The sequence below is a fragment of the Odontesthes bonariensis genome, chromosome 7, assembly GCF_027942865.1.
Source record: "Odontesthes bonariensis isolate fOdoBon6 chromosome 7, fOdoBon6.hap1, whole genome shotgun sequence".
NCBI lineage: Eukaryota > Metazoa > Chordata > Actinopteri > Atheriniformes > Atherinopsidae > Odontesthes > Odontesthes bonariensis.
In genome coordinates, this window is record NC_134512.1 from 31734526 (window position 1) to 31749422 (window position 14897).

The following is a 14897-nucleotide window of genomic DNA, read 5'->3' on the forward strand; positions in this document are numbered from 1 at the left end:
AAACAGGCCTGAAAATGATTAGTGACCCAAAGAAATCTCGTTCTGTGTAATCCAGAAAATAGCTGGTTGACATTTTTTGATCGTCAGTGTGTTCCTGACAGTTTGGCTCAGCCTGGGACGTCAAAGGGCCGAAGCCGCTGCCAAACCGCACTTACGATGATGGGACAAAACAATGGGACACACACGGTTTCTGACTGACACTGAACGTGCACTGCAGCGTGAGTCTGTGCACAACCGCCTGCCAGTGGCATTACTCAGAGGTTTAAGTATATATCCTCTTCTCCCCTGAGACGGGGGGGTCTGGAAGCGGGCTGAGATACGAACGGTCGACAGAAACACACACAAAAAGGACAGCCATATTTAAAACACGCACACACACGAACAAAGCCCCAAACACTCACAGACAAGTTCCCCGAACTGACTGACTAACTGTCTGCTGCTATTCTCCTATCTCTGACTTAAGCGCCACAGAATTTGGAAGAGAAAACAGCGTCAACCTCTGTGTGCTTGAAAAAAAAAAAGAAGAAAAAAACACACACACACACAGACAGACACGTCAGATACCAAAAAGCACATGCACAAAACATAAATAAATATTCATGAAGAGTAAGAAGGTGTTCCACCACATATTTATGGTGTTAGGTGGATGGTATCTCTGTAGAATTGTGATTTAGTGACTTCTGGGTAGAGGCAGAAAACACGCTGTGTGCAGACACACTCTAAAAAATCTGAAATCATGCGATTAATGTGACTGAGGCTGGTTTGTGTGGCCCTCTCAGTGGTCCAAGTTCTCTGGATAGACTCACTTTTGTTGCACCGAAGCTATTAATGCAAACTCAAACGCAAACAAACACATTCACTGTGCATTTACTGTGCAGAAGAACTGTGTTTATAAGGCAGAGAGTTTAAATCCTCAGTCACATTTCACTGGATGAGTGCGCATTTGTTTCAAGTTCTGCTGACAGTTAGTCAGCATTGTCATTTTAGAGACTATTCTGCCTTTTTAACCAAGCTTAGAGTTGAGAAAAACACAATTTTACAAGAAGAAAAAAAATAAAGTATGTGCAGATTTTAAGCACATTGTAAAAAAAATACCTGATTATTAAACTTGTTTCAAAGTAACTGACTTTGTTCTCAATGTCACAAAGTATCCTTCAAAAGAAAAGATTACTTCGCTCTATTTTTTAAGAAAAAAAGAAGCTTAATTTTCCTTTTTGTTGGTCTGATTAATCTTATTTACAACTAAATTTAAAAAATACAGCTCAAATTTGCTGTAACTGCTAATAAAATTACAAAACAAATCAAAAGACTAGAGTAGAACTGTTCTAGGTTCTACTTATTTTAGGATAGAGGCTTGTACATCACATGATGCTGTAGGAAACATTTTCAAATACCAAGATTTCAACATATTTACTCTTTAACTGAAGCTTTTGAGACCAACAATAAGCTTGAAACAAGAATCCTCTGCTTATATAAAGCTAAACTTTACTTTGAATAGGTTCCGTTTTGCAGTGGCGGGCAGCCTGCTGCTCGCTCTGGCCATTTTTACACATCGGTTACAATGCGTAACCGTGGCAACGGGGAAGTTGTTAAGTTGTTGGAGCAGCTAACTGGGCTTTCCAAAGTCAGAGCAAGACCCCAAATCAAGATGAGTTGAAGGGGAGATGCTTAGGATGCAGAGCAGGAACAAAAAGGAACAAAAGTTGAAAGAGGGTTCAACCATCTCTTCCCTCACTCATCATGGGAAATGTGAGATCACTGGCAGATAAAATGAACGAGCTTCGACCTCTGATGAGGACACAGCAGGAACATCAGGAATACGATATTTTTTGTTTCAACGAGACCAACTCTAACAGCTCTCTGCTCAGCTTTAAGATTATACGGGCAGACAGAGACTGCAGACAGAGCGGTAACAGTAAAGGAGGAGGATTACAGAGCTTGTAGACAACAGATGGTTTAATCCTGGATGTGTCGCTGAAACAGAGCATCTCTGCACCCCAGATGTTGATCTTTTGGCTGTGAATTTCTTTCCATGTTGTCTACTGAGAGTTCACCTGTGTTACCTGCCGACACTACATGTGCACTCATCAGCTAAGCTGTTGCCTAGCTACAAAAACAACACTCCAACCCACTGATGGCGACCTCAGAAGATTTTTACCCCACCTTCCTCTGCTATAATTCAGCTTTCCACATGTTTGTCAGCTAATTTATATTTTATTTTATTTTTCTATCTATAACAAGAGCACATCTTAAATAATAATGAATACTGCAGCAATATAATTTCCCTTCGAGGTTAATAAATCATGATTGAACTGAACGGAATTTAATTTATGGTCATTGATGAATCTTTTTCTAAACCACTGGCAGGTTTTGACTTAACTGTTTTAACTGTAGCTACGTGTTAGAGGTGTATTTACATCATGCAACAGCCTCAGAATATGTTATTAATCGCTTCGCCGTGTCTCTAATTTTACTTTACAACAGCAGTGAAATCATTGCCTAAAAAAAACATCTGAAATATCTTATGTTCAGGTCTACTTAGATGCTTCTCTTAATGCTGCCTCCTCCCGTGGGCTGGTAGGCTTAAACTTCTTGCTTGAGAATGCTACAACAGTGCAAATGATTGCAAAGACCACCAGTCCCAGACCACTTTGCCTCTGAGCTTCCTTTAAACAGCAGGACAAACGCTGCTCCCTCTCTGATATTAACACTAGCTACTTATTTACTGGAGCCAGGGAAAAGCCCAGAGACCACAGTCGCCTGTTGGGACTCTGTGTAGTTATTTATTTATCTGATTGTATCTCTTTATACCGTTCATGTCATTAACTATCCACTCCATGCCTCCCTTAAAACTAGAGGCCTGTACTCTTGTAACCATGAACTGTCCAGTTTAAGATGATAGAGAATATCTTTGATCTTCTTTTAGACGTCCCACTCATGACTCATCGTAGCACAAGCTGTGGGCTTATGTTCCTTCTTTCTATTTGTGTGCCGACTAAAACTGAAGAAAACTCACCAACATCTCTCACACATTTGAGGGTTTGAAGTTTTATTGTACCTTAGCTGAGAAAACAGAAATCTGTAACAGCTTAAAGGGATAGTTCGCCTCTTTTGACATGAAGCTGTATGAAATCCCATACTAGCAACATCATTTATGAACATTTTCTTACCTCCTCCTGCGTCCTGTGAGCAGAGTTCCAGCCGAGTTTTGGCGTTGACGAAGGTAGTCCGGCTACTTGGCTGGGGTTTAAAAGATAAATAGTTTTGCTTCTCAAAACAATATGCGTTCAACAGAGGAATATATTTGCATCACAAAATCGTTCTCCAGGAAAAAGTCAGACCTCACAATCGCTTGGCACTATTTTCTCTCCATTCGTATCAATGCGTGCTGCCGCCTGCCGACAGCTGCGCCTGTTACGGTGTTTACTGCTCGGTCTGCACAGCACGCAGTGATACGAAGGGAGAGAATTTCGAGCTAAGCGGTTGTGAGGCCTGACTTTTTCCTTGAGAACAATTTTGTGATGCAAATGTATTACTCTTTTGAACGCATATTGTTTTGAGAAGTAAAACTATTTATTTTTTAAGCCCCAGCCAACTAGCCGGAATACTTTCGTCAACGCCAAAACGAGGCTGGAACTCTGCTCACAGGACGCAGCAGGGGGTAAGAACATGTTCATAAGTGATATTGCTAATATGGGATGTCATACAGCTTCATGTCAAAAGAGGTGAACTATCCCTTTAAAGGCAGTCGGTGGTGGGACAAATGGTGACAAGTTTACACACACTGCAATGTATGTGGAAATAGTATCCGGAAATGTGTTTTATAAAGTGATCACTCCTTTTTTAAAAGAAGGCAAAATACCCACCAACATCTGTCTTTTATCTGCAGTTGGGAAAGGTTACAATCTGCATTTAGTCCTGTGTCAAATAATGTGTATACGGTGCTCAGATGGGGGAGAGCATGGTTCACTTTTACTTTTAACAGATGTTTACTATCTGCAGTGCCTCACACACAGATTAAGAGAGCCAATGAATCTATTACACCAGACTGGATGGCTGTAGGGTCGAATTACGGTCCAGAACACAGCAACAACAAAGGTTATAAAGAGGAAGCAGGAAACACATGTTCACATCTGATTGGCTCAGAAGATGAAGGGGCAGAGTTCAGCTGGAGCTCAAACCTGATTGGTTCACAGCAAAAGCTGGAAGAAATAGCAGTGACTACCTGGATAAAGGCTAAATTGGATTGAGTAGTATATCAATTAGGGTATAAGAAAATAAATATTTACATGGTCAAATTAACAAAATAATTTAAAAATAAATTCAAATACTTTATATTGTTCTTTTGTTTTATTTGTCTTCATAAATCCACATCTCCTTATTTTACCAATGTAGCTTTTTTGGCACTCGTACGATTGCAAACTGTGGCTTCAAACTCCCCAAATACCAATCTGAGTGGATCTGTGGGACACAATCTAATCCAAATAGACCCTAACCAACAACATGCCGGAACCAAAGGATCGCAGTAGTCAATCGATCTGTTTCCAGATAAAATTCTGCTAAAATCTGTGTACCTCAGACAGCTTTCTTGCCTACAAATATTACTGTCTGCCCATACTGGCCCGTACCCACAGGTGTTAATGTCAGATCAGACATGTTTGTGCTCATTTTTCACATCACTGACATTCTTATTGGTCACACATATGCTGATTTTACTTAAATGTGAGATTCAAGCATGTAACAGTGACAACATAAATATCTTTATAAGTAAGAGGAGAAAAATGAGAATGGTTGTTCATACTAAAGTAAGCAAATCAGGTCATTTGGAGACCAAACAATTGGGGCCACATGCATCAATCAGCAGCAGCTGAGAGCACTGAACAATCAGCTCCAATCAGCTCCCGCTGCACAGAGGGTCATAAAAGGCAGCTCCGGGCAGAGAAAGGTACTGTCAGAGAGCCTTGAACGTTGTGTTGATACAGTCTGTCAGAAAACGATCGCAGGTCAAAGTTCACGCTAACCTGTTCCTGAAGCAGAATGAGGTGAGTAACTTCCGGTCTGCAACAGTGTTTCAAAACGGCGGCCCAGATCCTGAGCTGAACGAAGGATTAAATGTCAAACCCATTGGTCTGAAATTCACTGTGATAACCTGGTGTCTGCAGGGTGCTATGGATTTCTTGTATGCTGATTGGCAGCATCACCTGCGCCCCTCCACAAGGCGGTAAGATGATCCTAAAATCGAAAAATGAGCAGCTGAAGTGGACTTAACACTGACTTCTACTTAAACTCTATTCTACTCAGGTTCTCCCTCGTGGTATTCATCTTCAGGACTTAGACGAGATCCATCCAAACTTATAGGACAGTCCAGTGGTTCTGGGACAACGCAGTACAGCGCTCAGGAGGATGAGTATGGAAGCCCGGGTGATCATCAGTTCACAGAGGGGAGCTGGAGCACCTCCTCTGATACCAGCGGGGAGGACGAGCCAGTCTTCACTCCAGCGACCGTCGAGGATCAAGTCTACGCTTTCAAGTCTCGGTCGCGCTACAACAAGAAGCGCATGATGTTCACTCAGTTCCTCTACACCCCAACAGAACCACGTGATGCCCAGGAGCCAGTGTTCCCACACCATGGCAAAATTTCTCAATACAAAGCCCAAAGTGGCTTCTGAGGATGCTTCTGGTGAGGCCAACGCTCCTCTATAAGGTACAGTGTCTCTGTAGCTGCTGACAGTCTAACTTTTCTCTTTATCTCTTCCCCCCCCCCTCGCTCGCCGGTCTCGCTGTTCCAGAGGTATCGCTACTAATTGCACATAATCAAATAAATGGCTTTCATGAGTCCAACATGCCTTGTCTGTCACAGTTTCATGAGGTTTCAAACTGTCTCCACTCCAGCTTTAAATGCCAGGAAAACGGCAGTAGTGCTTAAACGGCGTGCATTAATTTCATATGCAGAAGTGGTCTTGGAGCTTCTATCCAGATAAGTAAAATATGCAGCTGAAGCGGGCCTCTGCTTAAAGGTGCTTAAACTGTCAGTTCAGGACTGCTTTAGAGTCATGCAGATCTGAGGAAAGTCTGAAGTATCTTTCAGAATCACCCTGAAGGTGATCAAAGGGTCCCATATACAACCAGACTCTTGCATAAACTATAACAAACCATGAGCTCTGACATTGCTGCACAATTGTACAAAATGTTCAAAGCAGATGTATTGAGCTTCACACTTCATTTGAAGCTGGACATCACTAGATTTAACTACCTGAACACCAACTTGCCTCTTAATGCAGCACTCCAGCATAGCTTTGTTGGAACCATCCAAAGCTCACCCTTCACTATACATGTCAGTGTTTTAAAGTCCACAGTTGGACTCTAACTGGGTGTAAACTGACACTTGGTTGGGGGTTAAATTTATTTGAAACCGCTTATTAAGCAGTCTGTACGGTTGACTTTAATGAACAAACCAGGATGATCACTGCTTTCTACCCTGCAGTCATTACTGCACAGTGCATAAATGGGGGGAAATTACACTTTTTTTTTTTTTTTGGGACTATCAAGATTGTTTTGTGATGCCACAGTGGTGCTAAAACTGTCGCAGCCTTATTTTGGATTCATGTCTACAAGTATTTAAAATGAAACTTTCTACTGACTCTCTCATTTCTACATTTTAAACAGCGACTTGATGGAAACATTAACAAGTGGCTGTGACAGAATACCACTGCTATTTACTTCACTGATTAAAGAGCATCTTAAATTAACAGTGCAATGAAAACCTAATATATTGTGAGCTGTGCTTAAACTTATTTTTACAATAAGCACATCCTCAGTCTCCTGGATACAAAGCAGAACTCAATGACTGCTGCCACCACCACATTAAAACGGCGTCATGATTACAGATCACTCAAGTTTTACACAAGCAACCACTCCTTCCAATAGACTGCCCATTTGGCCTTAGTAAACATACTAAAAATCTAAGCTGGTAATTAAGTCCAATTTAATATTGGAAATGAACACAAAATGCCACCTTAAAATTTATTTTAAATTGCTTATCTTTGTCTAAACAACAAAGTTGTTCATCGAACTGAAGATGGCACAAGTTTTACTTTTCTGTTGCGACTTAAACACCAAAGCGGTTAAGTTTGAATTACCGTTACAAACTCAACAGAATATTTGATAACAGTATGACTCATGAGGTCTCCTCAGCCTGGCTTTGGATGGCTTTCATTATTTCAGCTTCCAAAGCGCGATTGCCCAACTCCCCCCACCCTGCCCCCTTCAGCCTCTAAACAGTTCCTGGTGCGTACATCTGGAGCGTTAGCCCAGTATTAGCTTGCTAATTGATCCTCTGAAGGGCAACGGCGGACAGCAGCCAACACGGTGGTGGATGGAGGTACATGTGGCGTTAAGAAAGGACTTTTGTTCTCTGGGCCCCCACGCTCTCGTTCCCCTGTATGGAAAAAGTGAGATGGGGGGGTGGAGGTTTGGAGAAAAGGAGGGGTGACCTTTTTCTAAAAACAGCCTCTTTTTCTTTCTGTCACCCAGTTGCACACACTGTGAAAATCGATGAATTAGGCCGAGTAAAAAGGTCTGATTGGGGTTGAACTCTGTTTTCTGACTCTTTCTTACAGTGTTCAGATAATGGAAGCTGAGCACAAAAATAAGACAACCAAACTACAGGATTAGGGAACGTTTACGGTGCAATGTGTGTGTAGTAATGCCAGACAAACTGGAACATGAGAACTTTGTCACTGTACATTTATTAAGCAGATGGTTTTACCCGAAGAAGAAACACACTGTGGGGGTTCAAAGTGATATTTAGACATGTGAACTGGGGAAGTTAAGGATCAAACCAGCAACTTCCTACATGAAACAAAACTATTCTGCTTTCCGAGCAACGGCCATCGGCAAGCAAAGAGACTTCATCTCACAGCGTAAGGCGAGGTGGACATAGGAGGGCCAGCTTCAAATGGACCTTCCAAGCCAACACCCCCTTTTGGCCTGCGTGAGACAGTTGGTGCTTAGAACAAGTTCCACATCATTACTCCGCTGGAATCACACGTTTGGACTCTGATTGCAATGTAGCCGTGCCACAATTAACAGTTAATAACAGCAATTACTTCGACTGAGCTTACACCCCTTTAATGAGGTCGTCTCGTTGAGCATCGTACTCTGCAGAGGACACGGCACATCGGCCAAGAGAAATTTCAGTTTAGAAAGCCTGAAAGCCAAATACTTTCAATTTATCATTCCCAATAAAAAGCTCCTAGTAAGAGAAACAGTGGACGCGTAAAGACATTTCATCAATTCAAGTTGTTTGTAAGACAATTAGTTGTTAAACATTTCAGAAGTCAGCCCCAACACACACACACATACATGTATGTGTGTGTGTGTGTGTGTGTGTGTATATATATATATATATATATAGATAATTAGGCCTTCTGTTCAGAGCCGTCAGGTGCAGGACATTCCTCAGCTTGGCACGGCTCTGTACCCAAATGTTTAATTATGTAAACACAGTTTCTTCCTGGAACAGAAACCTTAGAACAGAGTTCCACCCAGAACATTTTGGAAATGCACCTTCACCTACAGTGGGGTTAGACTCTAAAGCTGCCAAAACGGTGATTTTTAAAAGATTTTTTAATCCTGTACGGTTTCTAAAGTCTCTCAGACTTTCCCTCAGCCAAAACCAGCAAAAATCAATCTACTGGTCACCATGTGAAACTCTAAACACCGAGCCCCTGCTCCCATTCTCCACTCTCAATTCCAATAAAAATTCTTCAGACAAGATGACTGTTCTATCCAAAAACTATTTACCCATTTTTATAGGTAGACAAAATATTAGTTCTGAAATCACATCTGTGTTTTTGCCGCTCGCGAGGCAGGAACTTCCACAATCTGGACCGATATGAAAGACCCAACCAGCGGATTTTTAAAGCCGTTTGTCAACCAACACACTCCCTGATGGCTGTTAAACAACCCGTGCATCAACAGAGGAACATAAAATACAAATATAAACTTGTGACAAACATACCCTGGTGGCAGTGGTCTCTCCCAAGTTGTGGTTTTGGTGTTGTGGTCGACATAGTAGACTCTACCATGAGGCAAAACTCGCTGCTCCCAGCTGCAAAGAGACACAAACACGCACAGATACTCATCAACTCCAAGACTGAACACATGACAAAAACAGGGTACTCCTTTTCTAAAATTACCCAATTAACACAGCTTATGAGACTATTCTGAGAGGAACAAAAGGACATTAACACAGGCAGAAAGCAGCATTGATGCAATAAATCCAGAGGAAACTCTAAAACTGACTTAATAACCCGTAATCACTCACTTAAATTGCTGGGTGGCAATTACGGACCAAAAACATCCCATCTATCTTTGTTACTAAGCATTTTAAATGTCATGTTCTCACCTTAATAAGCCTGGACTCAACTGCGGCGAGAAGGAGAAATAAAAGTAGCATCTACAACAAATTTCCTCACTGAATTATTCACATCGACTCCGTAGACACGGGCTGGTTATCACATGTCCTCACTGGTTTCCATAATCTCAGGCTAAGCAAATATTAGATGATTTTTCACAACATATATCAGCTTATCTAATAAAACGGGTGTAATTAACAACATCCATCATAGCTGCCCTGGTTTCAAAGCTGTGCTGCTGTGTGAAAGGATTAAAGCTGAATTCCAAACTGTTTCTTTTCTGTTTTCATAGTCAAAAATGTTTATTCTTATTTTATTTATTTTATACTCACGTCTTTATTGAGCAACACCGTTACACACAGCCTGGGTGTTGTGCACAATCACAGGCATGTGGTTCTAAAGTTATGGCTAATCTGTGTAAGTTTTGTAGAAAGATTCATGTTACATTTTTGTCTTTTGCATCTCATCTATCTACAATTTCCTTTATTTTTTTAACTGCAAAATGGCCTGTGGACGGATGTGTCTTGAGCGTGACAAACACTTGAAATAAGAGTCCATTATCTGTAAAAGAAATGTGAATGAACGGGATAAGGATCCAGCGAAACTGCCAAACCACCACAGTGAAAGGTTTTGCCCTGGCGTTTTATAGAGAACGGGAACTTCATCCAAAACCAGCAACATCCACTCTTTTCAAAATAATTCATTAGTATGTGGTTTGAGTCAAATCAAAGATACGTTTCCACCTTCTTGTTAAGATCAACGACTTTTTGAACTGCATCGTTCTTCCCACCTCTGCGACCAAATTCCACCAGAGAAACATTGTACTGAGCTCCCGTTGCTTCAGCTTCTTGGCTTCTAATCTTTGAAATGTATTATCAGCAACCCTGATGTTTGAAAATAAGTTTTCAAACATTTCCTCCTGTAGTTTAGTAAGACAGCGTTTCCATAGGTTTGAAGTAAAAAAAATACTTTGCAAGTGAGTGTTGACATACTTGAGAAGTAATGATTTACACTTTCTGTTTGTCGTTTCAAACTTAAAAGCGAGTTGCTGAAGCCCCGACTCTTACCCTGCTGGGAGTGAGTCTGTGGTGACCTCTGTGGCACTGTTGCTGGTCTGCTCAGAGTTGGAGGTGGCACTCGGGTTGGGCTCTGCCAGGGTGGCCGGAGCCAGTGCGTCCTGACCAAGAGACGGGCTACTGCCGCTGCTGCTGGCGGCTGGAGATCGGCCGGATGGAGAGGATGAGGGAGGAGTCTGCCGGGCCACGCCTCCACGACTGCTCTCCAGCCCGTTAGATGCTAACTCGACTTTATCTGAGAGAAGAAACAGAGTAAGCAACAGAGAAGCACAACATCTGGCATCTTCAGTCAGGCTACAATGTAAAGATTACTCAGCAGGGTACAAATCCTGTTTAAAGGGATAGTTCGCCTCTTTTGACATGAAGCTGTATGACATCCCATATTAGCAATATCATATTTTAAATTTGACTTACCCCCTGCTGCGTCCTGTGAGCCGAGTTCCGGCCTCGTTTTGGCGTTGATGAAGGTAGTCCGGCTAGTTGGCTGGTGCTTAAAAAATAAAGCGTTTTTTTTTGCTTCTCAAAACAATATGCGTTCAAAAGAGTAATACATTTGCATCACAAAATCGTTGTCCAGAGACTGCTCGCTCTGCACTTCGGTCTGCACTTCAGTCTGCACTGTTTACACAGCCCGTAGTGATACGATTGTGAGGTCTGACTTTTTCTGGAGAACGATTTTGTGATGCAAATGTATTACTCTTTTGAACGCATATTGTTTTGAGAAGCAAAACGTTTTATTTTCTAAGCCCCAGCCAACTAGCCGGACTACCTTCGTCAACGCCAAAACTCGGCTGGAACTCTGCTCACAGGACGCAGGAGGAGGTAAGAAAATGTTCATAAATGATATTGCTAATATGGGATGTCATACAGCTTCTGAGACCATGGTCTTCAGCCGGAAAAGGGTGGAATGCTCTCTTCGGGTCGGGAATGAGATCCTTCCCCAAGTGGAGGAGTTCAAGTATCTCGGGGTCTTGTTCACGAGTGAGGGACGAATGGAGCAGGAGATTGACAGACGGATTGGTGCGGCGTCTGCAGTGATGCGGGCTCTGCACCGGCCCGTCGTGGTGAAGAAGGAGCTGAGCCAGAAGGCGAAGCTCTCGATTTACCGGTCAATCTATGTTCCTACCCTCACCTATGGTCACGAGCTGTGGGTAGTGACCGAAAGAACGAGATCGCGAATACAAGCGGCCGAAATGAGTTTCCTCCGCAGGGTGTCTGGGCTCTCCCTTAGAGATAGGGTGAGAAGCTCGGTCATCCGGGAGGGGCTCGGAGTAGAACCGCTGCTCCTCCGCATCGAGAGGAGTCAGATGAGGTGGCTCGGGCATCTGGTGAGAATGCCTCCTGGACGCCTCCCCGGTGAGGTGTTCCGGGCCCGTCCCACTGGGAGGAGGCCCCGGGGAAGACCCAGGACACGTTGGAGAGACTATGTCTCTCGGCTGGCCTGGGAACGCCTCGGGGTCCCCCCAGAAGAGCTGGAGGAAGTGGCCGGGGACAGGGACGTCTGGGTCTCTTTGCTCAAGCTGCTGCCCCCGCGACCCGATCCCCGGACCAGCGGAAGATAATGGATGGATGGATGGATACAGCTTCATGTCAAAAGAGGCGAACTATCCCTTTAAACCAAGTCTGTAACTCAGTGAAAGGTGAGCAGATTGTTTACCTGCACTGTTTCCAGGGCTGTTGTGACTCTTAGAGGAACGGCGGCGACCAGAGGATCCCGGTCCAGGGATCTGCTCCTCCACCAACTCCCCATTAGTCAGAGAGTTCCCTCTTGAGCCCCCCGGGGATTCTCCCTGCGGACCCCCCACTGAGTGCCGGTTGTTCCTGCAACCAAAAAAAAAACCAAAAGCAGAGTAAGAAAAGAAATGGAAAGAACAGAGGGGGGGAAGATGAAAGAAAAGGAAGGTGTGGAGGAAAGGCCAGAGAAGACAGAGATGAGACAAAGAAGCATCATCGGCTGTCTTTATTGTAATTCAAATTTATATTGTTTAACTCGTTCTTTGCGTCCTTTAAATCCGCTCGAGTTGTTTTGTTAGCTGAAAATGACACACTGTTGTTCCTGACTAAGTGCTGGCACAGGCGCAAATGCGTTCACGGGCAAAGCGGCGCACAGAAAACAAACACAGAGGTGTCCGTGTCGGCGACTTTTCCTCTCTGGACGCGCTCATATTTTCCTACTGCTAAAAATACAACTTCGTTTCTTTCCGTCAAGAATTTTCATACAAAGAAAAACATGCTGGCTTTCCCTCCCCAGCATCGAGGAATGCTGTGGCCGCGCTTGGACAGCCATCAAGAAAACCCGGTTCGGGACGACGCTGTTTACTCACCGCAACAACGAGAAGAAGCAACCGGGGGAAAGATGCGACGATGCGACACCGACGCATTTGTTTGTCAACCAATTTGTTTGTGTGTGGGCATGGAGCTTTGTTCTGTTGGACAACAACATGCCTTTTACAGGCGTCTGTTCATGCACAAGAGACAAAGATGTTGACTGCTTCTCCATGACAGCAGCGGTCTGGACTCTTGGCTGAACTGTGCTTAAATACCCCCCACAATGTTTAGAGGGAAATACCATCTGACCCCATGCACTCCCAAAGAAAAGCTTTGAAATAAATGCAGCCTCCTCCACTATTTATTATCCCACTACCATTCTAGCCAGAGTGAGCAGCGTCTGAAACCACACTCAGTGGGGAATAACATGCTGGCACTCTGCATAAGTACTTCAGTCGACCGAACTGGCACTGGACTTGTTCACTCGATCCTTTTCTTTTCTTTCCTCCATTTATTTTGAGTGCAATTAGGTCCAGGGCTTATGATTTTCGTATAAGCGCTTTGCAAACGGTGTTTAAGAAAAAGGTTACGCAAGGTTATTACTGTGCATTTATTCTTATTACCATACCGCAACGTCTGCAGAGTTTTGAAACCAGCAGCACGAAGAATTTTCCTGGATTTTGACGGCTGAAAAGGCTTTTCTATCAGTCTGCGAGCGTGTGAAAGCTGGCTGAGGTCTATGTGCCACCTCCTACATGTCTGGTTATATTATGATCCAAAATCATCACTTGCAGCTCGACATTCTCCAGTCTTAGCCATATAGAATGAATCTTTAATGACAAATAAGACCTGAAAGTGCCTTCCAAACCAAACTTTTTGGGTAAAAGGTAAATCTCACATCAGATTGTCTCAATTTTATCATCAAAAATCTGCTTGGCAAACGTGGTTTACCCCACTTCCCCTGCGGCCTTCTCTATTTACTGTTTTGCTTTCGTATATATAATAATAATCAATCGATATGACTCCGTGTGTCTGTGTTTGCTTTTCTCAACAGCCAGCGATCTGATCTGCCTTAAAGCTGTCAGATATACTGAGGATCTACGGTGTGGATGAGTAGAACATATTTCTTGTCCAAGAGTTTTTCAGGCTTGCACTGAGGACGATGCTCGACTGGATCTGTTTGAAGGAAGCTCAGCTCTGCTCTGATTGGTTGTTTTGCTGTCAGCAGGCCTTAAACATCAGGGTGACAGCATCCTTATTATCAAGGTTTTCTTTGAACAGCAGTAAAGAACATCACATCTTCCCACTGTTGACAAGATTCAAGGTGGGTGTGCTGAACATATTTCGGCCTGACTTTCAGATTTTTGGGGTCCCCGTCTCTCCATCCTTTGTTTTAGACTCCAGTGAAATGAAACTGGATTATTCCATCTTCAGAAAACTAAAGAGCTGAATGCACGATCCATTTACTGTGCAAAGTAGTTTGTTTCCAAAGACATAACATCCGTCATTGCAGATTTATATTTGTAACAAAGATAAAGATCTAACGCTGTTTTTTTTTTTTTTTTTAGAGAGAAATTCACTCAGGGATGCAGATCTTCCCACATCACGAAGACACACTTAATCCCCGTCATTAAAGCATAAATGCCATCTGTGCGTGTGTTCTGACCTGCTGTGCGATCCAGCTGTACTGGGAGTCTCCTCACTCTGTGTCCTCCTCAGGTTCGGTCTGTCAGACTGAAGGATTTCTGGAACAGAAACAGATCAAGTCGTGACCGTACGTACGCAAACGACATGCCGTCAATTACGTCATCTACAGTGTGACAATCTGGTGTGGAACGAATCAGAAAAACCTGGACTAAATAAAACTGATGGAGTGACAAATTAGAAACAGGCAGACATTTTAGTTCAGACCACTAACTGATAAAGAAATCACAGCAAAAGACAGAAAACTAGGAAATATCACTGCCCTCAAAACATAACTAAGCTTACATGTATTGGTTTGATGGAGTAGAACCATCCTAAGCTCAATTCATTCATGTTGAGCTTACGTATTTTTATCTAAATTTGGAAAAACACATTAGGGCAGTAACAAAGTCAGCCTACTATCACCTTGAGAATATATCAAAGTTAAAGG

The 14897-nt window shown here is 43.0% G+C and overlaps 1 protein-coding gene across 2 annotated transcripts in view; it reads right to left on the reverse strand.

Annotated features, from left to right (window-relative positions):
* Positions 1 to 14897, reverse strand: part of wwp2 (WW domain containing E3 ubiquitin protein ligase 2) — a 66075-nt gene that overhangs the window by 27307 nt on the left and 23871 nt on the right. For both annotated transcript variants that reach the window (XM_075470556.1, XM_075470555.1), the window contains exons 6-9: positions 14430 to 14508; positions 12153 to 12316; positions 10487 to 10730; positions 9023 to 9112 (exon numbers count right to left, since the gene is read on the reverse strand). In XM_075470556.1, coding sequence (XP_075326671.1) covers positions 9023 to 9112; positions 10487 to 10730; positions 12153 to 12316; positions 14430 to 14508 — 577 coding nt within the window. The remainder of the gene's footprint in view (positions 1 to 9022; positions 9113 to 10486; positions 10731 to 12152; positions 12317 to 14429; positions 14509 to 14897) is intronic.